General features: G+C 32.3%; 1 protein-coding gene across 1 annotated transcript; it reads right to left on the bottom strand.

Moving 5' to 3' along the window:
* Positions 1-1504: 1504 nt before the first annotated feature.
* LOTGIDRAFT_231162 (hypothetical protein) lies at positions 1505-25981 on the bottom strand (the record flags this gene model as incomplete). Its single annotated transcript, XM_009052157.1, has 33 exons — positions 1505-1594; positions 2301-2495; positions 3008-3158; positions 3475-3584; positions 3780-3842; positions 3994-4137; positions 4254-4483; positions 4875-5049; positions 6013-6087; positions 7710-7866; positions 8388-8469; positions 8831-9007; positions 9703-9841; positions 11046-11180; positions 11268-11369; positions 12250-12363; positions 12831-12954; positions 13482-13629; positions 14047-14122; positions 14355-14522; positions 15064-15213; positions 15396-15593; positions 16617-16787; positions 17371-17727; positions 18257-18493; positions 20338-20485; positions 21196-21328; positions 22598-22637; positions 23187-23312; positions 23658-23728; positions 23989-24142; positions 24326-24357; positions 25804-25981. The coding sequence occupies 33 exons, from the start codon at positions 25979-25981 to the stop codon at positions 1577-1579; spliced, it is 4578 nt and encodes a 1525-aa protein (XP_009050405.1). The 3' UTR covers positions 1505-1576.
* Between the last annotated feature and the right edge of the window lie 1618 nt (positions 25982-27599).

Below are 27599 nucleotides of genomic sequence, written 5' to 3'. Positions count from 1 at the left end.
ATATAAGTACATGTGTATGAGATGGACAAATTTATGCAAACGGGATCAAGTATATAACCACAAGACAGTGTTGATGATCAATAGACAGCATTCAGAGGTTTGGTCTACTCCACTGCATATGAAAATTCCTAGCCTATATATATACAAAAAATATGGAGAATGTGTAGAAATGATAATGTTCTGACAATAAGAATTTTCTAGAGAGTTCCTTCCAGAAGGTTCCAGTATATTCTTCAATGTTCTTTGAAATTCTACGATGTTCTATTGGTTTCTGGAATCGATTTCCAGAAAAGTTAAGTTTTTCATACTTATTTCTTTTATAAATCGCTGGATTTGGGACATTTCCTACACCAAACAAAAGCACCAATTTCATCGGAGTAAAGATATTTCAATTTATTTCTAGCGTCATGTGTGATTGTACTACTTGATTTTTTATCCCATCCCCACTTTTTATCTAATGGTGATGTAAAACTCCGCTTAGAATATAGACAGATATAGATTCGTTTTATACGGCTCTTTCTAAGTCATATAAAATTGTCAAATTGTGTATTTCGGCTCTATCATGAACGTTTAGCAAATGCGTTCAAATTTTATCACGTAAATTATAGCACCGTCCCTTTCAAAGCCATATTTGTTTTACATGTTGATGATACTTCTATCTTACAGCTGACAGCGTTTAGAGAGTTTTTTGTGATGTTAAATCTGCCCTATTCTGCTGTTAGAGGAGAAGAACTGGTTATAAAAGCCAGTGTTTTTAACTATCTTGGTTTTGATACAGAGGTTTGGCTATGGCCAAGTAGACATAAAACATTGCGTAAATTGGGAATAAATATATTAAGATAGTGGATCACGTCAAAACCGACATGTAGTTGTTTAAACGTATAACTTCTGTGCTATTTTTTGTAGGATATCTGCTGAAAACCAAAGAATTTTTAGCGTTTTCAATGTTGTCTGCTTTTAACTCTTCTTTCTATTTCAAAATCGAATCTGCCAGAGATCTCTCTTCGTTCATCGATAATATACATACAAGTTATATGAAAATCAATTGATAAATGATATATATATATATATATAGATCCCGAAGTCAGTCACTATATATTTTGATGTATGCAGAACATACTTGAATGTATTCAGCTAACTGTTCAATAAAGGAACTTTTAAAGAAGATAATATGCAATTTTAAATGAAAGGTAAGTTCCTTCACTCACATAAAACACGGTAATATTTTTATGTAAAGTAACGCCTTAAAGACTGTTCTGTGCATTGATACACAGGTATGTGTCCCGGCAGAATTCCAGTAATGGGACGTTAAATTCAATTATTACTTTTTTTCAAACCCTTGTTTGATGGATTGAAGGTAGTAATTGTTTGGTTCTCAAGAGGTGATATATTTTTTTAATTCTGACATTACATTGATATTAATAATATTCAGCACCAATGCCATCACATATAAACGGTATGAAGTCTCTTTAGAACAATTACATACATAACATAAAAGAACAACTGGGATGCAGAATAATTTATTGTCAATATAGATTATGTTTTAGGAAACTATATCATTACATTAACATTATATCTATCTCTTCTTACCAACCTGAAAATATCACAAAAAAATGAATTTGAAAGAGTTACAAAGTATACACAGAATAATAAAAATAAACAAATTAACAATTCCTCCTCTTATTTGACACACAGTCCTACATACGAGATGTTAAAGGGGACAAAAATATCCCGAAATTTAGATACATTTTGTGTAAAGAAAACCGAAACAAACAAGCTCATTGCAAAAGTTAGTTCGAAACATCTGCCTCTATTCCAGCCTCTGGTGGATATTTTGACAGTTGTCGGCTGGAGTAGAGTCAGAAGAAAAAGGCCCCGTTAAATAGGGATTTTCCATACCTCCAGTAATGCTTAATTTCTAACATAATATTAAATTACCTTTACAACGACTCTAAATAAGTGTTGGGCATTACCGTGACCTTCGTTTTGTTAGTATCACGTGAGTCTTTGACCTTTTGGCTGAACGTATGACTGAACTACAAACATATTCATCTTTCCAAATATATTTTGCTTTTGCAGATCCGAGGTGGTATCTAAATGGGTTTAAAACCCCCGCACCTGCGGAGATGCTTAATGTCCCCATTTAACAGAGCCTATTTTTCCTGTCTCTACACTATCCGATATATGTCCAAATAGCTACCAGAGGCTGGAATAGAGACAGATGTTTCGGTCTGTGTAAAAGTATAATAATCAATGATATTTGCTTTTGTAAGTCAGCTTTAAGAAAATAGATATTTTACCTTACATTCACCACAGACTCCTTGTGGACACAGAGCACAAACCGGAGCATTTTCACCTATAGATGACTTGTAGGAGACTGTAGCACTATTCTCCGGATTATAATAATCTGTTATAGTAACAAAACCTGGTTTCACTTTTCCAACAACTTCACCTTTTACTAGTCTTAGTTTTAAACACATTGGTGTATTCCCAACCTGCAAACAAATGAATTACCAATTTGATGATAATTATTATGAACATTGCATTAAATTAAAAGGTTTTGTGGTCGACATCGCGATAACATATACAAATACAATAAATCAACAAAACAAATTTGATCACAAAACTGTTCTCCACTTCGTATCTTCGTGGAATGTGCTGTAGCAGATATCTTGACAAAATAAAACAAGGCAGTCTGGGCATAACTGAACTTGGCGATCAACGTCTATTCTCATTGAATCTGGTGATGACATTCTATTTCCTAACAAGCATGTTTCAGTTTTTAGGGTTTTTTGATGTTTTATAGTATTGGGGGAAGTGGATCATAAAGATTGAGAAGCACTGATCTGAAACTTTGCATTACACCAGCAAAGTCTCAATTGTATGTTTTCGAACCAGGACGAAGGAGTTTTGATTCGCTGAACATGTAAAGGTTTGATCAAGTAATTTGATGAATTTTTGGGGGGTTGCAGACCGTTTGTTATTTTAATAATATAAAGATAATCACCTCATCGAAATAGAGAGTGAATTTTCTTTGGTCTGATTCCATCCTCTTTATAAGTTTATTATTTTGAAGCTGAGAATCGTCTACTCGGAAACCACTGATTAAAACGGTTTCTAATATTGCCATTCCACTTGACTGGTTGAGAACCTTCCAGCTGAAAAAAGAAACAGCTCTCACTGGTTGTATAAAATTTTATGGTGGAACAAGTTTGTAAATCAGATTATTTTTAAAAATAATTTAAACAATGATAAATCAACATTAAAGAAAAAATCTGGAGGCTACAGCATACTTTACAATGGATTTGCGATCATAGATTTCATGTTTTTAATTTGGTGTTAGAGAGATTGGTGTTGTCTAAATATTCTTTAATTAGTCCTTTGTGGCAGTAATGGGTAAACAGGTATACCAAGAATTTTAAAGACTTTTAAAACAACTACATTTGGTCATGAAAATATCAAAAGATATCGTACTCAAAACAAACTTTGATCACGAGAACTTCCAAAGTTTCAGATTCTGTTACGACACTGAGTCCCCAAGTCGATTGGACTACCAGTTCTTCAATGTTATATTTGACAGTTATCTGGAAGAGAACATTGATGAAACAATTTAAAAACAGAAAAAATGAAATACAAGATTATAATAAATGGTGTAGGATTTTAAAACCCTTTTTCAGATTTTGATATGCATTATGGATGCTGAATTTGACAATATTTATCCCAATAATATGAATAACTGACTATATTTATCATTAATATAATTTATAAATGTAACATACCATGACGATTCCACTACCGGTACCAGAAGCCTCGATATCAATACTATCAGTGGTTTCACGAGTCTGAAGTGACAATTAATAATAGAGATATTTTTATTTGAATAAAAAAGTAAAATTGCAGGGAACGTCCCATACCGGAAGTCTACCAGAAGACACGCATGTAAGCGGGTACTTTACACAGTATCCCCCGTGTTATTTGAGTGAAGAAACTTACCTCCCATTTAAATAGACTAGAACTCTGGGATATAGTCCATGTTCTACTTTGTCTGCATGCAAATACATTTAGAGTTATATCGTAACTTCCACCATGTAATAGACAAGCAAATTGTGACAAAGCTTGAAGTGCAACCACTGTATCCTGAAACAAAAGTGTGTCGTTCACTTCACTTGCTTTGTTAATGTAAACTTTTGTTCGATGTAAATTGTTAATATCTATACATACTAGATTATAATATGTTAATCAAAAGCCTGTACGTTTTTGTCAATAATTGCCTGCGTAGAGGAGTAACCACCATTGCTGTTTTGTTGTGAAAGTAACCACTTCATTATAGGTATACCTTTTTCTTTTTCTCCCATTTTAGAGTAAGTAAGTAAAACATAAGCAGCAGTCTCAATATTAACCGGACTACTTTGTTTGTGTGGTGGATTCCAGTAATACTGAACTCTGTCAGCCTCAATAACAACTTCCCAATATACCATACCATCTACAAAATGATGATTTTAATATATAGTTATACAAAGAGAACAAGCAGTAATTAAACAGGTTAAGAGCTTGATAATATCAATCTTCAAAGACTAAGTGAATGATATAAAGATTGCATGAAAAAGGAATGGGTCCATTATTTGGATATAGTTTATGGTCAATATTAAAAACACATGAGCAGATGTTGTAAATAGTGATAATAGTTCGTTCGGTGATCCGTTTAGAAGAATATTTCTCTTCAAATGTCAACGGATATAAAAGACAACAAAATCTTTGTAGATACACCGATAAGGTACAGACACAAAAACAAAAAAACAAAACAAAAACAAAACCATAAGATCATTCAAATCCAACTCGGAATACTCGTCGCTAAAACATTAATGGGCTTTTACCTTCAGTGGTTTGTAAAGATTCCAGCTTCTGTAAGATATTTGATGACTTCGTACTTCCAACTACATATAAAGCATAAGCCGTAATAGCGAGATCATATATGTTGGTCATTGTTTCACATGCTGTTTCTAGTTGTTGAATAGATATGTACATGCTGTTAGCAAAATATAATTGTCCCTAAAGGAAAACAAGGCTTTTTTAAATGTACAGTGTGGATACAATATAATATACAAGAATAATGTAGCCCAAAAAGAAATTAATGTACGGAAATGTACAGAAGATTCTCAAAGGTAATGAATCACAACCGACAAGGATGCGGAATGTTTTCGTTTTCGTGCATCTCCGAAAATGATAAATAATTGACATTTGCGACCTCGCATGATCGAATTTGCATGGTTTGATATTATCTATTCCTAACATATACAAAATTTCGGTTCATACCAAATGTCACAATTTTTCAACGGCCAAAGTTCCTTATAATCCCCAGCTGTACTCGGAATTCTAAGTGTTGTCTGCTAGAGTATATTCCAGTGATGTCATGTGAAAGTCATGTGACAAACTAGCGAATTCCGTGTCAGCAGAAAAATTCTATGGAACACAATGTAGGCCAGATTCTTATGTTGTTTCAATGAATTTAGCAATAAATTACTCTTACGTTTTACTTATCTAATTTTGACAGTCTCTATTTGTTTTCAAATTAACTATGTGAAGACTATATGCCTGCCTGGATAAAATTGTCTTTGTATATGGATGAAAAGAGTTAGTTTCAGTACCTATATTTGGAATTAATACGGTTTGCTCGAACGTGATTAGCGCGTGGCAAAAGCGACGTATGCGTATGGGTTGATAATATTTTTTTTACCAGCATATCTATCTACGCCTCCTGTGTATGATATATTTTTTCATGAGATCTGTTTTTTAACCCTTTTTACATTTTTACAAAAACTTATTCATTTAATCGGAAGTTTTATCAGCAATTAAAGCCTGCTGATAATAATTGCTTTGCAGTTGGGTGGAATGCAGTAGGGTTATTCACCAGATGTCTAATTTGTCCTGAAACGTGAAACAGATAGCGGACATTAGTTCCAGTTAGTTGGTGAACTTAGGAATGATCAAGCGACTACACCATTTTATATTTACCTGCATTATTTCAGAAACTTCAGAAAGAGCAATCAAAGTAAAGGCATTCAAACCATTTCCTTCAAACGAACTGCCCTACAAATAATTTAAAACGTATAAAAAATATATTATATTTATTTATTTATTTATTTTTTTTTTTTAGTTTTCTTTTAGTATTGTTACGTTATTCATTTCTCTCGATAACGCTGCCTGTATGAGCATGTGAAACGTTGAGTTAATAAATGTCAGAAATAGTACATCCATATTTATATCTTGTGCTTCGTTACCTACTCCTATTTCTATATGTCTTATATTGTATCACACTACTAATGTCCGTAATATTAAAACAATTATCGGTCAAATATGTTATTTTCCTATACGCCTAAATCATGTAAAGATAAGATTATGTTATTCTATATTGCAAACTTACTATCTAAATAAATCTAAATAACACTGTATTTGAATTCAACTGAATCACTGGAAATCACCATGGGCCAAAACAGTCAACTCTGATCTTATGGAAATAATTTCCGCCGTAAAATGGTCATTAATATTCTTAACAATGTCTTATATACAAAAGTTCAATTAGACACCAATCAAAGATAAAATGGTCATACTTGCCATCACTCTTTTGCTTTTTTACGTCTAAAAGATTTGGAAATTTTATTAATGTGGGTTCAATATACCTTTAATTCTTTATGAATCATACGACCAGGTTCATTAAACTGAACGAACGTTATGTCACTTGTTGAAGATAAACATTGCTCATAACAGTCATCTCTGGTCCCAGGGCCACAAAACATTTCCCATGCTCAGCTCAGTTTTTACTCGAATTCCCTCACACAAGAAAAGGTAAAACTTTAAGATTAAAGCTATGTTGCGAGTAAGGAATAGAATAATACTATTTTTCCTTTGCTATATAGAGGATCTTAAACAAGTGCTAATGTAATATGAAATTTATGAAATGAGTTGCCAGATTTGATATTCCCAGAGCCTTGGCTTCAAATTTGAACAAAATCTCAGCTAGTTATGAAAAAGGGTTTGTGGCCTCTGAAGCCTAATCTTATGTAAATAATGTCTGTCGTGAAAATGTTATTATCATTCTAAACAATTTCTAATATACAATCAATGATAAAATGTAAATACTGACTTAAGCTCTGTGTACACTGGCAACATTTGCGTTTGACTTGGACAAGATGGCAGCCACCATGGACTGGAGATTGAGTGCTATAGAAGAGCTAATCAAAGTTTGGGAAAGTTGTCCCTGTTTACGAGACATCAAATCAAAAACTCACAAGGACAAGAATCTGAAGAAAGAAATTGCTGATTAATTTGATAAATCCATAGCCTGCATGGTCCACAGCCTTTTTTCTTTCGTCCACAGCCTTTTTTCTTTCGTCCTCTGTCTCCCCCTCCTCCCCAATATTACCGTAAAAATAACAGCAGCAGCCCCAACAACAAATCTTTTTCTCCTTGTGGGAGCCATTTTCTTCAGAAAATATGCTTTCCCGCCCATTTTCTGGACACATCTAGCCACAAGTATCTTAATTTGTATCCAAAATTGTTTCCTAGTCTATACAAGGCCTAAATTTTTGTGTTTGGTTGTATCCAATTGTATCCACTTGTTTTGTGTCCTGTTGTTTCCTGAAATGTTTACACTGCTTTACTTTTATACTTCTGATTACTGTGCAAATTTTATTTATATAATTCAAACGTACCTTTAATGCTTTACTAAAAACACGGCCAGGTTCATTAAAAGTACCGTCTTCATTCTGATTATTTATCAAGTAATTAACAGCATACTCTAATATTTTTTCATCAACATAGATGTATTGACGAGCTTCACTGAATGTTCTTACTACATAGGCTGTTAGCCTACAAATCAAAATACATTTTGAGAGCAAATGAAACTTAGTAAATCTTTCGAAATCAAGAACTGATAACTTCATAACGAAAGTGGACAAATCCAAATGACTTTCTTTGTCAATAATATATTATAATCAGGCCCGTAGCCAGCCAAGTACACTCCTCCCGGAAAACTTTGTGAATTATTACTCATAACAGTGGTGCTCTCTATATAGAGATTTTGCTATGTTTATTGCTGCCAAAGGCGCCCAGTGGAAGCCTGGGAAAAAGGATTTTTTGAGAATCTACCAGCGGGTTACAGGCTCGGGATTATTTGTCATATAACAAAGACTCCCCTTGACTTAGTAAAATGAATTAATGCATTTAAAAATAAGAATTGACATTTTGGGGGGGGGGGGGTGTATTTAGAGTGTAAATGATGATAAAGGAAATATCCTTTGTGAAAGGCCTCGTTGTTCATGGGAACTAATGTGTGAATGGAACCCAAATTAAGTATCAATGTATCCTAGATAAGCATGGTTTACACTCACCACTGACTACCAGAGCTATCTCCGTCACCAAACGCACTGAATGAATAATCATTTCGTTGATATCTCATTTCTCCACTGTAACCTTCAACAGAGTTAATACAATACAGTTGATACAGTAGAGATAATTCAGTAGAGTTAACACAATAGAGTTAAATAATAGAGATATTACAGTGGAGTTAATACAGTAAAAATAATACAGTATAAGTAATATATTATAGGTAATACAATAGAGTTAATATAGTAGAGTTTATACAGTAGAGGTGCTACAGAAGAGTTAATAAAGATAGCATAAATACAATAGAGTCAAGACAATAGAGTCAATACAATAGAGTCAATATGGTAGAATAGTAATAGTAATAGTAATAGCTTTAATACAGTAGATACTTAATAGTAGTTACAGTAGATAGTTAATACAACAGAGTTAATACAGTAAAATAACATACCAATTTCTAAATAATTCTTTATTTTGGTTTGTATAGCCGGGGTCAATTGTCCAGTACAATGAAGATATGCCCAGATATAAATATTGGGTACAAAGTTGATCATATTCTGTTCTCCACAACCATATGGCCTTTTGATCCATTTTTCAATATCCTGTAGAGCCGAGCTTAGTGGATCTCCTACAAATAACAATAAGCAGCATTTCTACAAAGATCCAGTTTTCAACATTTAGTTTACAATTAGAACTTATAATACAGTTTCATATTCCGATCAAATGTCCGAAGTAATTAATACTAATAATGACTTATAATATCCAAAACGGCAAACCATGAATGTAACACTAGCGCTCTGCAACATATCACGGTAATGACGAGCGGCCATATTTTGCAGGAAAATTATATTGTCACGTGATTCTGGTAATTTAAATATCAGAGCCTAGTCGTTCGGGACTACAAGTGTTTGTAAAAAAAATGTAATGACAACAAAAACTGTATAACATATCAATTTAAACTGATAATATGAGTATTTTGGCGCACCGATGGCCACAATATAACATTAAATGCAATAGTGATCGTCAGGTTAATCCCCAAAGGGTTCAAAAGGTAGGGACTAAATATAGGTTGCAATATCACGATCATTTAACAAATCATCCTAAAGACCGGAAGTAAAAAGTTTTGCCCAAGAAGGCACAACTCTGCCATATATATAGAAAAGACATATAGAAATAGAAATTTAAATTCAAAGTTAGAGGTATTTCTGGAGGAATTATGCGATTTTTGTAAATTTCAAGTGCTTCTGAAAACTATTCAAAAATATTCAATATTCAATTGAAAATAATTGACTCAATGATTCATTAGTGAGATAAGATAAATACCATAAGCAGTAACGACAACTTTCTGTGAATCTGGTACAACATTACTGGGATATCGTATTTCTACGCTTCTATTGAAATAATTCTGTTCAACCAAATCTACAATCACTACTTCATTGTATTCTTGTGATATTCCTTCAACCTATAAAGATATTGTTTAAAAATTGAGGTCTAAATAATTACGGTGATATACCAACAAGGTTGCCAGGCAATGTAATATACGCTCACTGTCAGCTTTGATTTTAAATAAAAAATATTTGGCAGCATAGTAACATACTCTTCTTTTGATCTTTTTGGGCGATTATTATTCTACCGTTTCGTCTAAATTCGGCAAGAATCGTGCCTTTTAATGTTTACGAGTTAAAAATTGAAAGCGTTTTCAAGACAAGAATAAGGTCAAAAACTATAATAAAATACTAAATATTTTTCCATTCTTCTGATTTTCAATAGGTATCATCCTTGGGTGATAACAAACACTCACACCAAGTTTCGTCAAAATCTGTCAAGAATTGGGCCTTCTAGAGTGTTACGAGCTTAATATTGAACGCGTTTTCAAGAACACGGGCAATAATTCAAACAACATATTTTTTTATTTTTCTGATTTTCAAAAAGGTTTATCCTTGGTTGATTACAAACACTCACACCAAGTTTTTCGTCTAAATCGGTCAAGAATTGTGCCTTCTAGAGTGTTTGCAAGCAAATAATTGAACGAGTTTTCAAGAACAAGGGCAATAACTCATACTAAATATTTTTCGATTTTACTGATTTTCAAAAGGTTTCATCCTTGAATGATCACAAACATTCACATCAAGTTTCATCAAAATCTGTCAATAGTTAAACCTTCTAAGAGTGTTTACAAGCAAAAAATTGAACGCATTATCAAAAACAAGGGCAATAACTAATACTAAGTATTATTCGATTTTTCTGATTTTAAATAGGGTTCATCCTTGGGTGATTACAAACATTCATGCTAAATTTTGTCAAAATTCATAAAGAATGGTGCCTTCCAGAGTGTTAACGAGCAATTGTGGACGGACGGACATGGGTTACGACAATATAGACCCCCCATTTCTTGTGGGCCTATAAAAAGTGGAAGTTTCAGGTCGGACATTTACTAAGCAAGGACGTAGAAAGATATTGAGGTAATAAACACGAAACACTTTACACCCGACTGTCAGTACAGATTCATTTACAGGAGGTGACAAATCTTAACTATTGAGTTGGATTCTGATGTTGGTTCATACGGATAAATGTTGTTTTTCTCATACATGTAATTCAATAACCCGTAAATTCTATAGTTATTCTATAATTATTGTTTTGATATATGTGACAACAAAATAGCTTACCTCAACGAACATTGGCTTTAAAATCCTGTCGCCAGCTTGTAATGTAACAGTTCGAGCATAAACCTGTAGATCGATATATCCAACTTCCAGAAATCTAACAGTAAAATAAGCAGTAGCAGCTCCATCTTTGGGTACCTAAAATAAACGAGGTTATACATGTTTAAAGAATCTAGTGCAATCATTAGCATTGATTATTTGGAAGGAATTTATAAATTAACTTACGTTTATTCTTGTGGTCTCTGTTACCATGGATTCGACTTCAAATCCGTCAGCATCAACTTGAATAATAACAAATCCTTTTGGATTTCCTAACATTACTTCAGCCTGAAGACATATTAAAGGTTATAAACAATGCTGCTGTATGTCGGGCTGATAGAAACACATATTGATGCAGCAGTTGAGATCTCTTTATTTGAAATCCCAGCTACAAGCGTGATATCGATTTTTGAAGCATCATTATTTTTCGAAACACCTGATGGTACTTTTCTTTGGATGAGTCCACTACTATACAACTTTACTCTCGATTTAGTCATACTTTAGAGGGGATTTGATTTAGAGAATTGTCTTTCTTGTGCGGATTTTTTTTGTATTGACACCAAAATACAGAATTAGATAAACGGACATGGTATCTGTATCATGCAATATTGACACTAATTAGTTTTTGATGAATGTCTTACACGAGCGCCTTGTCCACAAAAGTTTCAACATTTAGTAAAAGTAACTGGAAATTACATTTGGGTCTGGTAGAAAATTTAACATACTAACTTGAAAATTCAAAAAAAAAAAATGAATGGCCCTAATATGCTTCCGTACAAATGACACAGTGTTTCGTTATATTATCTCAATCTTATATAATAAATTCGAAACCATTATTGGTATTCCTTTACAAAACTTGTATTTATTGGACAAAAAATGAAGAGTGAAAACATGATTTTTTTGCGACAGTTATTAATTTAAACTCTCATGATCCGTAATAGTGAAAATGCAATAGTTTCTTTAATTTTCAACTCATTTTATAAAAAAAATTAACTTTGAAAGTTTCGAACCATTTCGAAGTTTAAAGAAAAGAGTGAACCTCATCCAATATTGAAAATGGTTTTCGACAAAAACTGCATGCCGGTTTGACGTACTCCACTATCGTACTGGTCCATGGGTTTATATAAAGTAATGTATGTTTTATGTTCTATTTTGCCAATATACAAACCTCTGTATCAAAACCAAGATAGTTAAACACACTGGCTTTTATAACCAGTTCTTCACCTCTAACAACAGAATAGGGCAGATTCAACATCACAAAAAACTCTCTAAACGCTGTCAGCTGCAAGAAAAGAAGTATCATCAACAGAATCTTAACAAAGTCAAGCTTCGTCTCATTTGGATGGATTGTACGTTAGTCCTCGACCAGGGAAATCTAATAAAATACCACCTGAACGAACCGGACAGACAATATCTCGTCATAGAAAAATGGAATTCGGGCGATTTCTGCTGAAATGGTTGCTATATTGAGCATTTATTCAACTAAAAATGTGAAATTATAGTAATTATTTTCAGCATAATAATATTTTACAAGTAATTTTGAACAAATTGGTATTCGAAATCTGTTCAATCTGAAAAGCTGTAATTTGGTGAAAATATGTCTCATATCACTAAAAATATGAGGTCAAAATATTATGATCATAGCTTTGATACTTTATGAAAAATCCTGAATTGAAGAGTATTAATGTGTTTTTTTCTGGGCCACCAGATATTATCTTGGTGATTATTTGTTTGAAAATTTATACTCACCTCAGCTACGTCTGACGTCATACCAACTCCTATTGAGGGATTTGGACTGATAGCAAAAGCACTGGCAACCCACGTTGTGATAGTGTCTGGTACTTTTAATGTGAAGTTGGCGATCCCTGTAGAGCTGTAATAGATCATGAAAGATCTATATAAATTATAAAACCAATCTATTGCAATTTATCTGTCTATATTCAGGATGGAGTTTAAAACATCATCAGAATAAAGCCCGATATAAATGCTTTAGTTGCCAGGTATCTTTTTTTTTAACCTCTGGGTACAAACAGTTATAACTCGCGTGGAGTGCAATCTCACCTTCAACGTATACAAAACTTTGTTAATTAAAGCGGGTAAGATACCCTTTTTGCAGATGGGTTTTGAGAATTTGCAGGAGAATAAAAGTATCATTTTCAGTGTTTGTGGATAACGTGTTCTTTATCAGTCAATATCATTGGCTTTGACTATACCGATCTGATTCGATTTGATCATAGTATACTTCACTAAACATATGTGATCTTGGACTTCTTGACCTCTTGAGTGTCACTAAAGTTTAAAGGTCAAAAATGTTTGTGAGACGAGTTTGACTGATTTTACGAATTCACTGCCAGTGAACCTCCTATAGACCTGTTATAAAATAATAAAATAATATCTAACCCAGCATTTTGTGACTCCCAAATCCATGTTTCTGGAAAGAATGATCTAGCAGAAACTTCCTCATCAAAATTCCTGGAGGCAACATCGGGAGCTTGCCCTGGTGGTAATTGTTGCGGACCCTCAGTAGCTGATGTCCCAGCTGGATATGCTGTACGAGTATTTAAGAGTTATATTGCTGAGGTAATGAATGTATGAAACCATCATTTATATTTTTTATGGAGTGTCAGCAATTATATGAATTCTATATAAATTTGTCCAGTTTCATGACATCTGACACCCAGAAGATCGAATAATTTCCCCAAAGATATGGACAGGTTGAGTTAGATAGGAAATTCAAATTCTGACTTAGTTCTACATGTACAGAAATTCATTGAAATTATGATTTAAGTTAATCAATCATCTCTTTGTGTACTGAATTTTCATTTTTGTTTTCAGAATTTGATTTTTGTTTATATATTTACCATTTACGGAATACTGTATATCGTAATTCAAGAGCCAAAAATTGCAAATACAGAAACAATAATGTTAATAGTGAAGTGTTTTAAAAGATAATATACTTATTTACCATAAAAACGCCGACATAGTTCTGGTGCTTGGTATTTATAGACTAAGGCATCAGATATAATATTTAAACCAGTATACTATTCAAGAAAGATAGAAACGTTAGATTTGAAAATCATATGACGATAGCTTAATATGTATTACAATTGAAATGAACAATACCCCCCCCCCCCCCCCCCCTCCTCATTCTTTTAGAATCTGTCATGGTTGCCTATAATAAAATGAACTCAAACGCTCAAAACGAACTCAAACGCTCCAAATGGGAAAACGGGAATCTTACAAAAATGTCATTATAATTATAATATAACGTACTCTGAATATGTCATCAACATCGGTTCCAGATGTGGTATAAGCGTATGGCCACCATACTGATCGTTTAGTACGAGAAAGTTTTTCAGATCCACTCCTCTTTCTAAAGAGAGCTTCCCTCTTCTTTCTATAATAATTCCTACTGCTAACTTTGTCTAAGAATTCTTTCACCTAAAGAATACAAATATAGGGAGTTGTCAAAACCCTCTTGTAAATCTTATACCACAACAACACCTCTTCATATTTAAACATTTGAAAATAAGTTTGACTTCGTCAACATGATTTTAAGAAATATAGTCATCTTATCGTAAGTTTAGGTAACTGGAATTGGTTATAGTTGGCATTCTTTTTTTGGGTCCTACAAACTTAAATCGATGCAGAGATCACACTAAGTCATATTACCAATCATACCTTAGTCTCACCTTAGTCTTTTTAAAGCTAAGTCAATCAAAAAGTGTTCACTGCTAACAGTCGAAATATGAGCCTTTTTATTCAGTTAAAAAGACAAGTCGTCTGTTCTTGAGACACTGTTATATATAGAAAAGACATCTATAGAATAGAAAAAGAAATTCCTAGCTTAAGATAATTTTAAAGGAATTATGCGATATTTGTATATTTTTAGTACTTCTGAAAACTATTTACATAATTATATTTATTGTCTAATACTTATCGTGGTATCATCTAGTTGAGGTGTAAATTTCCTGTGACTTACCTCTTGGCTGAAATCATCTGATGCTTCTCCAAGTAAAGTGGTGCTTTTATCAACAGCTACAGCATAAACATTAGAATTTCTGTAAGCTTTAACACTGAGAGTTGATATGGATCCAGTTTCTACTTTATCCGAATCGAACATTAACGATACCTAAGATAATAGAAATTTACAATGATGTACAACATGTTTTTGAGCTTGATTTCAAGAATTGCTAATACAGACCCTAGCTTGTCACCACAATGGAAAAATTCTACTCGTAGTAATTCAAGTCAGCAACAACTGCTCAATAGGTGATAAAAACGAGGTGAATATTCTGTATACCCGATTCTCACCTTGTTATTGTAAAAAAATCCCTCAACATTAAATGAGATAGCATCAGCAACAATTTCTTTATCTTCCACTCTAATAAATACTATGATTTTAAGCTTTGGTGCCATATCGCTAGTTACGGAAAAGCTGAGAATTTGAGATTTACTTGTTGTACTGAAATCTTGGTGATTTTCTGTGATCAGCACTCCTCGAGACAGAATCTGTAAAACAAAATGACATATTATCCATATGTTTAATTATGGATCTTGTTGGAAGAACAACCGATAGAATTCATTAATCCTACACTCACGCTTGCATGGATTTCGAAAAGCTTACAAAGTGTTAGCTTTAACTAGATTATATTACTAGTTAATTTGGCTTTCCTTGTCTGTATATTAACATATTCATGTTAGTATTTTATCTATAAAATGTTTAATTGGCAACCCCTTTAACTATTTTATTTTCTCCTTCGCAGAGTGAGTTTAAGTATAAATGAAGACATTTCGATTTTGCTTCGTACAATGAGTTTAAGTGTAAATTAGTTTAGGTCAGCACTGGTCAGATTAACCCTTTCAATACCTGTGATTGGTTTTCATCTTGTTTTCATTATATCTGTTCGTTAATAGTGAGTTCATTATTTTACTGGTTACAGACGCGTACAGTCTTATTTTTGCCCTCCCGCCCTATTTCCCTGAATTTGAATTCTTTGTTTTTGAATTAGATTAAGTTCTTTTGTGATATTTGTTCATTTTGTTCTTTGGCGGATTAGATTAAGTTCCTTTTGTAATGTTTGTTCATTTTGTTCGTTTTTAATTATTTAAGAGTTTGTAATTTGTAAAATTTGAGTATATTTTGGCCACAATGATTAAGGTATTCATTTACTTTACTACTGTTTTGTTATTGGGGTTCGGAATTCTACATTTTTATATGTTTATGGAAACTGTTTAACACTTAATTTTCTTCGTGTATTAATTTAGACCTGATAAAACTTCTCGGTGTTCCCGATGTTTAGTGTTAAAATCTATATCTACTTTTTAACTCAAGCTTACATCTTATATAAAATCAGACGTTAATCTACATTGAATTTCATATTTGAAGTCACCAAAATTAGATAATCATCCGAATATTAGATTGTTTATCTGCTATATTTCTTGCAAAACATGAAGTATTAATAAAGCGGTTATCTCACAGGTTCTTATATAACTCTCCAACTCTTTATTACTAACCTGGACTCTATTACTTACTGTGTAATAAACTCTGCTAAATTCTCGAGTAGCTTTGAGTTCGAGCTCAACTTTTTTTCCAGACGCTGGTTTGTTAGTTTTAAGAGAGACAGACAAGAATGTGTTGCTCGGGGATTTGAAAGATGTTAGAGTCCTTGATGTATATACGTCAGTATCTTCTACATAATATACCTATAAAATCAATTAATAAAGAGAGTATTAAGGCAAGATAACATAAGAGTGAGAACCCGAATTTCAAATATTCATTAAATGTTTTAAACTAAAAGACAGTTAAGATTTATATGACAGATATGGTCCTCGACGCAGAAATCAGATACTTGTGTGATGATACAACCTTGTCTGAAAAGTTTTCAATAGTTTCTTTAAAACCATCTAATACAACCGAAGATCAACCGACCATATTACTGTTCATCCAATAATTGCCAATTCTCAAAATGTTTTATCTATATAAAATGTTTTGTGCTGTTATGCCAGAGCATCTGATTGTCAGATTGTTTACCAGTAGAATGATCTACATATTTATAATCTGATATAGTCGTCTAAATATTTTTTCAGTTTCAGTTATTCATGTAACTTTCTAATCAACTGGCCTAACCAGACTAAAATTGCGACAGTCAATAAAACAATATGCAGAAATTCTTTGTGTGAACGACTGTACATTTACTAATTATAAAAAAATACTTGAACAAATATTGTGTTTTTAATATTATTACTATTTCTTGTTCACAGAAATAATAACGCTAGATTGTCTTACCTTTAGATAAACCTCAACAGAATCGGTTTCATTCACCAATAAATCATACGTCACTAGACCGTTGGCTGGTACAGTCAAATTTTTTTCTGGTAAATTTTCATATCTATATTGTGGATCCTTACAGTTAGGGTCATACCACCAAGGCGGGTAGCCATAGCGACCATAGCCCCAGCCATAATGACCATATCTCCATCGAGGAGTAGTAGGAGGAGTTGGCGTGGATGAGTTGTCCGAGTTCTCGGATGGTGGTGGTGGTTCTGTAGCTGGTTCTTCTGGTATGAGGATTTTAACCCTGGAACTTACAATAATATTACCTGGTTCCAAAACTGGTTTGCCATCCATCTGCTTGAGTTCAATCTGAAAAGATTTTGTTATTTATGGTATTTTATATTGGGAGGTTTGAGTGTTTTTCTTTTTTTTATAGCGTTAATAAATATGCATTGTTTTTGCAAATACTCATTCGTACGAGCAGGGAAAACCTCTATTACATATACTTCAATTGTAACATCGTCGAACGCAATAATTCCAACATTAAGGGTCATATTATTTAATGCCTAGCTGTAAAGTTCGTGGTACACAATGGACTAACTTATTTGGTCACGGATTGCCTGGAGACTAATAGCATGTTCTTATTAAAAATTCAGGTACTTTTTCGTAAAATTTAAACCATTCCTTCTAGCGAAGTACTATAGAGTACTAGATTTCCACTAGATTTTCCTTTCTGGAATGAGATATTGAGATTAAATTAAACTGTGGTTACTTTCATCAGTTAGAGGATACAGTACAAAATAATATTTAATTATCCAGACTCCCAATTTTCAAACTTAAAGTAATTCGTTAGCAAAACACACGGAATTCTGAATTTTACACCCAACGCAAAACTTACATAGAATCTGTTAACAAGTGCAGGCTTGTAGTTCTGTGGATTTAGAACAAAGCTTAACTTTTCTCTAGTCCTAGTCACTGAAATTTGACTGGTTTGAGAGATGTACGTCGCTCCAGTTGCGTCATCAGTCACATTTACTTGACCAATTATTGTCTTGTAGGAAAGATATCTTCCATAGGCTATTGTCTTTAATTTTTCTGTTGTAATAACAGTAGTACCTTTCCCATTTTTATCCAACTAAAAAAATAGACATTTAATCAACCTGTAAATATTCAAAGAGAGCATGTACATATAATGTTTACCGGACCAGGCTTCACTGACGAGAAATAGTGGTAAAGTCTAGTGTAGATCTGCTAAAAAAGTATTATTACTCTGGTTCATGAAATCAGGATGAAAGTTGTATTCGAAGTTTAATCATCCACACAAAATGTGCTGCCTGTAAGATTATTGTCGTTTGTGTCACGTCCTTTTTTATTCGCCCTCATGAAATGGGGGCGTATATTGCCGTCACCCCTATCCGTCCGTCCGTCGTCCGTCCACAATTGCTCGTAAACACTCTACAAGGCACAATAAATTCTTGACTGATTTCGACGAAACTTGGTATGGTTGTTTGTAATCACCTAAGGATGAACCCTATTGAAAATCAGAAAAATCGAAAAATATTTAGTATGAGTTAATGCCCTTGTTCTTGAAACGCTCGTAAATACTCTAGAATGTGCAATTTATGACGGATTTTGATGAAACTTGGTGTGAGTGTTTGTTATCACCCAAGGATGAACTCTATTGAAAATCAGAAGAATCGAAAAATATTGAGTATGAGTTATTGCCTTTGTTCTTGAAAACGCGTTCAATTTTTAGCTTGTAAACCCTCTAGAAGGCACAATTCTTGGTGGCTTGACTGTTTGTTATCACCCAAGGATAAAGCCTTTTGAAAATCAGTTAAAAAACGAAAATTTTTAGTATGATTTATTGTCCTTGTTCTTGAAAACTCGTTCAATTTGTAGCTCGTAAAAACTCTAGAAGGCATGATTCTTGTCGGATTTTGACAAAACTTGGTTTTATTATTCAGTACCGCGCTGAAGATTGAACATTTGCCTTTTAGAGTTTTTACGAGCTAAAGAAGGGCAATAACTCATACTCAATATCATTTTACCTTGCCTGGCAATTTTAGTACCGGTTCGTTTACAAAATGATAACTAGATAAATGATAAAACTTATAATATTTTGAAGTGCAAGGGAACTTGACTAGGTATGTACTAGGTAACAACTCTAATATACACCCTAAGAAATCTGTTCTCTCTCTGTTAATACTAGATTGTTTCGTGGTTAATTGACAACAAGAAGCTGTCTCTCAGTTTGAATTCCATCAAAATCACTGCCGATTGTATTTTGTATTTGCAAGCTTCGATCTTTTAATTAACCAAAAAGAAAACAACAATGTGTTGCCTTTAATGATTTTTCCAAGGCTTTCGATCAATAAAATTAAGTGAATTGATATATGTATCAAAATGTTCAGCAAAAAAAATTGCATATTCAATACACACTCTTTCAGATCATGGAGTAAAACAATGAACAATCTGCCTTTTCCTTGTATTAAAAGAGAGTGTGTTTTCCTAAATAAACATGTATTTGATGCTATTATTTTATGCCATATAGTTTTGTCATCATTTATTGTTAATCATGCTATGAAACAATGTTCAGACTGTATTGTTTTATGGCGTACTGTAACTGTACTGTGACTTAAAGAGGTTGTAAAGAGGTTTTCTTAACAATTTATGTGTATTTAGGTCATTGATAGAATCAACTTGCACAATTTTAATTTCTAGTCAGGGGTCTATGGTTCCTGCAATTCCACTGTTTTATGATATCAGTAATCGTAAAGGACAAGCATGATTTGCAAGAATTGCAAGAACCCCTCACGTCTGACTGAAATTTGAATGGTGCAAATTGATGATATCAGTGTCCCCGATACACATCCAAATTTTTAGAAATCTCTTTACAATCTTTTCCAATAACCTAGTACGAAAAGAAACTATTGTATTATAAAAATGCGAAGACTGTAAAGAGTAACTGGAATTTACCTGCATGTCATATATAAGTTCAGGCTGGGTCAGATCAACGTAACCATATTTTCCTGTATCTGGATCTTTTTGATATTTTCTTTTAGGATAATAGTTAACAATTATCCTTAATCTAGCAGATCCATTTACTGGCTTACCAAACGTATATCTACAAAGATTTCAGAAGGCGAAGTTACAGTTAAAAAATGCCATGGTAATTCATTGTTTCTATGGAAAAGTATTATCAGCACAATTCAGATAAGTGAATACATTTTAAAATTAGAAAAAAAACATTAACGCTGATAAAATAGTGCTTAATAGATTAATTTTGGGGCTACATGTATTAATCAAATTCATTCATGAAAGAACACTTATATATATTATTATATATCTGGTGGCTCACAAAAAAACGATAACTCTTTTCAATACATTATTTTTCATAAAGTATCAAAGCTATGCTGATAATAATTTGACTTCATATTTATATAGATATTAGACATCACTTTACCAAAGTGATATTTTATTCCATTTCTCTCTAATTCTGTCCGTCAGTTCCTCCTTATCTCCATTGTTAATTTTGTTATCCAGAGAAAACATACTGTAAACTATCTAATTGCAATGAGGAGTTTGGGTTGGTCTTTCATATTTTGTATGAAATACTCCAAAGTTCAAAAGGCAAGTTTATCATGGAAATAGCTTTTGGGGGTTTATTTTTGCTGAAAATTTCGTCCAAGTTAGTTCAATGAAAGAGAAGAAATTACAGTATTTACTTTCGGCATTATATTTTTTGATAAGGGTTTTTAAAACGGCTTATATATCAAAATGGTTCAACCTATAAAGATATAATGAACAGATGTCTAATATCTCTATCAAACTTACTGAGATGAAACTTGTACTGTAATCGACTTATCCTTCTGACTTACAATATACGGCATTATAACTTTAGCTTCAGCTTTAGGTAAAACTTGAAAGAAAGCAAACTGTGGATGAGTTAATGTATTGAAGAACCTTGCTAGGAAAACTAATAATATGATTCTCTATTCTATTCTTCTTATGATTTAAGTCCCCAAAAAGTATTTGACTAAAGTAATAACTGTGGCGGTCTAAGCTAAAAAGACAAGCTAAATTTTGCAATTCAACAACTGGGTTTTATAAGCTTTGCATCTTTAATTTTTTGAATTTTCTAGTTGTTCTACTCGATGGACAACACCGGTATGCTATTGAAAACAGTTACTATAAATAATCAATTTGTTCAAGATAGTGTTAATATATGTAAAAATACCACAGGCAGCTTGAGTTTTCCTCTAATATTAACTATCTGCGATACAATCAGAAAACAATGGAAATTCGTTGAAATGAGGATCTTTCTCGGGAATTAGTCAAATAATATTATATATACATTCAGTTATTGTTTACACAAATTTCAGATAACTGTAGTATGTTTATGTTTACATACCATATTTCAGACAACTAATATCATTTTTCAGATTTTTGATAATTTGTGTACATACCATATTTCAGATAATTAATATCATATTTCAGATTATTTGTAATTTATGTATACATCACAAATTTCAGATAATTGATAGTACTATATGTTTACATAAATGTATGTTAGATAATTATTAACATTTTTGTGATTATTGATATTTCATAATTCATGAAAATTTAATATATTTCAGATTATTGATAATTTGTTTACAAAATATATATTTTAGATAATTGATAGCATAATGTTAACGTAACAAATTTCAGTTTATTGATAGCATAATGTTTACAAAACAAATTTCAGTTTATTGATAGTATAATGTTTACATAACAAATTTCAGTTAATTGATAGTATAATGTTTACATAACAAATTTCAGTTAATTGATAGTATAATGTTTACATAACAAATTTCATTTTATTGATAGTATAATGTTTACATAACAAATTTCAGTTTATTGATAGTATAATGTTTACATAACAAATTTCAGTTTATTGATAGTATAATGTTTACATAACAAATTTCAGTTTATTGATAGTATAATGTTTACATAACAAATTTCAGTTCATTGATAGTATAATGTTTACATAACAAATTTCAGTTTATTGATAGTATAATGTTTACATAACAAATTTCAGTTTATTGATAGTATAATGTTTATATAACAAATTTCAGTTTATTGATAGTATAATGTTTACATAACAAATTTCAGTTTATTGATAGTATAATGTTTACATAACAAATTTCAGTTTATTGATAGTATAATGATTACAATTGATAATTTGTATACATACCATATTTCTCAATTTTAAATGTCTGTGTATGCTCCATTTTCTGTGAATTTATACAAATAATTATTAAAACATGAAGACAATTGTTGAGAAAGTAAATAATAAGGTGTGCAGTTAGAAGAAAATGCAAATTAAGTTCACATGGCTAAAAAGGAAGCACGTTATAACAGATATAACGTTTAGTTAGGAGACCATGAAATCGAGATGTTCATCAAAAACTGTACAAGCCAACATATAAACAAAAAATAGATTTAAAAATTTTTTAAAATGACCAAACACTTGAAAATTACACATTTGTTAATCATGCAGAGAGGTGAAATAAGTAAAACTATTTATCTCTTCAAATTTCAAAACTGAATAGAATTTATTTTGACCAAATGATGTAAGTTTAAAAATAATTAAAAGTATGTTTATGATAAAGATTTTAAGAAATACATATGTTTCTGTTTGTTGAGATGATTCAAAATAGCGTCGTTTACAAAGCAAAGACAAAGACTAAGACAATTTATAATTTAATAAGACAAAACAGTTTTTGCCAACCAATACTGGCCCAGTGATGTATCTATGTCATCAAGATCGAGTAATTTTTTACCTTTACTGTCGCTTTTATTTTCCATGCTCCAAATATTGGTTCCTTCGGAAGCTTTAAATCCCTTTCAATTATACAATAGTCATCTCCAGCAGAAGTGTATAAATGAATTTTGTTTCTCTTGGGGTCCTTGAAAATAAAATCATGATTTCAAACTCGTAGAGTGAATTTGATAGACAAAAATGTAAAATCGGTTGAATGCAATTATTCGTGGAAGATTTTTACATTCCAGATTAATATTTTTTCTTTCGTAAAAAAGCATTTATTAATCAACAACAATACTACTCATACAACACGTGTTCCATGATATAATTTTACAGATGATCGGGACAACAAGCCTCTGATATCAGTGATATACAAATTTACAACCTCATCTTATGCAAATGTGATCAGATCTAAAACAAAAACTAGTACTTTCAAAAGCAAAGAATTGAGTTATCACATCTTAAACCTAAGATCATGATATATACTTACTGTGACAGTAACGGTATAGTTAGAACATACCACTTGTAAATCCGAGCGAACACCAAATACCCGATATTTTACTACAATAAAGATCATATAAACTTATCATTTGAATTGAATTGATTCATAGGAGCACAAAAGGAATGTCACTAATGGTTCAGACAATTCATACCCCTATTGCCAGTAAAAGTGAAGAAAACTTGATAATAAAGCAGTACACATGAACAACCAAAACGAATTTTCACGTGGTCCAAATCTGGTTTGGCTGGATGTATAAATTATATTTATTACAATAAATAATTCCTCTGATAAGCTTTTAAATTTATAAGGAAGGTAGTACCTGTTTGCCCTGGTTTATACACCTTTTTATCAGTTTGTATGATGATTTCCATATTTCTGCTGTTCACACTCAGATATTGACGATTATTAAACGTAGTTTCACCAGTACCCGTCAGAATAAGATAGATGCTCCAAGAAGTTAAATTACATGGAACCTAGTTAGATAATATGAAATGAAATACACGCCCAGTCTAATTTGGATCTTCAAGCCTTATCCAGGTAAAAAAGACTCGTTAGAAATAAATCAAGTGGAAGTCTTTTGAGATATCCTTATTGTTATTGTTCATACCTTCATGCTGTTTCCAATACAAAATTACAGAACTTGAAAAATAACATACCTGTAACGTAACGGTGTTTGTATCGCCAGGCACTGGAATATAATTTAAACTTATTTACTGTTAGTATAGAATGTTGGTATTGGATGGTGTTGATGGTATAGAATGGTGGTATAGATGATGCGCCACAATGTTATTATTTCTATTTTGTTTTTTCATATATTATACTTTTGTCTGGTATAGCTCTCCATATAATATACTCATTATTCCTGTCTGACTTCCGGTTGAGAATATATTTTTTGTTGTTTTCCTTAATTCTTTAAGTTTAACGTCCAATAAACTGTCGGTAGTATAGAATAATGGTGGTATAGAATGATGGTGGTATAGAATGATGGTGGTATAGAATGACGGTGGCATACAAGGACGATATAAAATGATGATACAGAATGATGGTGGAACATAGAAAGGTGGTATAGAATGATGGTATAGAATGGTGGTATAGAATGACGGCGATTCAGAATAATGGTTGTATAGAATGATGGTGGCATAGAATGATGGTACAGAATCATGGTTGTATAAATGATGGTATAAAATGAAGAAAAAATCAAGAATGGTATAGAATGGTGTTGGTGGTATAGAATGATGGTACAAAATGGTGATAAAAATGATGGTGGTATAGAATGGTCGTATAGAATCATGATTGTATAGAATGATGGTGGTACAGAATGATGGTTGTATAGAATGGTGGTGATATAGAATGATGATTGTACAGAACGGTAGTGGTGTAGAAAAAAAATGAAGAAAAAATCCAGAATAGTATAGAATGGTGTTGGTGGTATAGAATGATGGTACAGAATGCTGGTATAAATGATGGTGGTATAGAATGATGGTTTTATAGAATGATGGTAGTAGGCTACATAATAGAATGATGGTAAAGGATTGTGGTATAGAATGATGTTGGTACAGACTGGTGGTTGTATAGAATGATGGTGAAATATAGAATGATGGTACAGAATCATGGTGGTATAGAATGGTGGTATAAAAAAAGAAAACCTTAGAATGGTATAGAATGGTGTTGGTGGTGTAGAATGATGATACAAAATGGTGTTAAAAATGATGGTGGTATAGAATGGTTGTATAGAATCATGGTATAGAATGATGATTGTATAGAATCATGGTGGTATAAAATGATGGTACGGAATGATAGTGGGTCTTAAAATGTTGGTATGGAGTGGTGGTATACAATTATGGTGGTCCAGAATGATGGTTGTATAGAATGGTGGTGACATAGAATGATGATTGTACAGAATGGTAGTGGTGTAGAATGGTGGTATAGAATGATGGTGGTTCAGAATGATGGTTGTATAGAATGGTGGTGGCATAGAATGATGATTGTACAGAATGGTAGTGGTGTAGGATGGTGGTATAGAATGAGAAAAAATCTATAGAGTCTTGAGTTTGAAATAAATATATTTGTGCTAGCCCTTTAGAGAGTAATACACTTATACACTAATACTAATACACTAATACCAAATACTTACATATTTCAGTGGTAATTGAAGAAATTGTATTCCCACTATAGGAACGTTGAAGTTCCGCCTTCAATGTGTAGGAATGGTTGCCAAAGGCTCGGGCACTAAATGAATACGGAGCACATGATTGGATCGACTTTGGAGTCAGAACCATATATCTGGCATCTTGACACCTAAAAAGACGCATTTTGGATCAGGGTTTTTTAATTAGTAAAGAAAAGCAATTTCCAAGTATAGGGCCTACTCATCAATGAACAGTCGAATTTTATACGATGTAAATAATACAATGACTAGAAAGGGATACAACGAAGGCATAATAAACTACACTTCCAGTAATCCGAATAGCATCGAAATGACACCTTTGGTTCTCCTACAGAGAAAAAAGATAGCTTGTCAGGCAAGATAACATACGCCCACTGGCAGCTGTAAGAAATGATAAAAAGTACGAAAGTACGAAATGACTATAGTACGAACTTTCTCGTATTAAAGAAATTTTATTAGTTTGAATTCAATGATATATATATTGACTGTCAGTTATTTATGCAATTCCACAAAATATTTTAAAATCAATATCAATAATCCACATACATCAAATTATTAAATCACACAGCTCTAATATCAAGTGAAAAAAATTGTTAAGAGTGAAATCGTTGAAAATTCAAACTTAACCAAGATCTCATCGATATAAATAAAAAGACATAAACAACCCCATTCATTTCATTTCATTCTAAAACATGTGACTTGGGAATTCCGAAAAAGTTGCAATGGTGTGCGTGAACAAACGTGCATGATTCCGATAAACCTTTAGAATAAGGCGACCAAGCCAATTATTAGCCCATTCAAAGAGTGAGTAGATTTGCTAATATTCTAGTCTATTATGTATGCATTTTATGTAAATTTAATTAATTTGCTTTGTAGACCACGTAAACCTAGGCCTAAGCCTAAACTCAATTGTTATCAAAGATTTTCATTTATATTTTCAGTTGACTACTAAACTACCATATTACTAATTTCTGCAATACGAAAATCCATATTTGAAAATAAATATTGAAGATTGGAAGCTTGTAGTATATTGGGGTAGTACAATCCTAGGAACTAGGCACCCTTCACTTCGTCTCTGATAAAATTCAGAACAAGGGCAATAAATCAAAAACCGTTTATCGAAAGATCGTCAAATTCGAACTTGACCGGGATCTCATCAATATAAATGATCACACCAAATGTCATTAAAATCATTTGAAAACTATAGTCTCGATTGTCTTCAAGGGCAATAACTCAAAAACAGTTCATCAAAAAATCTTCAAATTCGAACTTGACCAGGATTTCATCAATATAATTGATCACACCAAATTTCATTAAAATCAGTTGAAAACTGTAGTCTCTAATATATTGTGTCCACAAACAAATTTTGACGCGTTTTTCCTAAGTCAAGGGCTATAACTCAAAAACAGTTCATCAAAAAATCTTCAAATTCGAACTTGACCGGGATCTCATCAATATAAATGATCACACCAAATTTCATTAAAATCATTTGAAAACTGTAGTCTCTAATATATTGTGTTCACAAACAAATTTTGACGCGTTTTTCATTAGTCAAGGGCTATAACTCAAAAACAGTTCATCAAAAAATCTTCAAATTCAAACTTGACCGGGATCTCATCAATATAAATGATCACACCAAATTTCATTAAAATCATTTGAAAACTGTAGTCTCTAATATATTGTGTTCACAAACAAATTTTGACGCGTTTTTCCTAAGTCAAGGGCCATAACTCAAAAACAGTTCATCAAAAAATCTTCAAATG

This window comes from Lottia gigantea (assembly GCF_000327385.1).
Source record: "Lottia gigantea unplaced genomic scaffold LOTGIsca_18, whole genome shotgun sequence".
NCBI classification, from domain to species: Eukaryota; Metazoa; Mollusca; class Gastropoda; family Lottiidae; genus Lottia; species Lottia gigantea.
The sequence above is the reverse complement of the archived record's forward strand: the minus strand, read 5'-3'. Positions and strand labels throughout refer to the sequence as shown.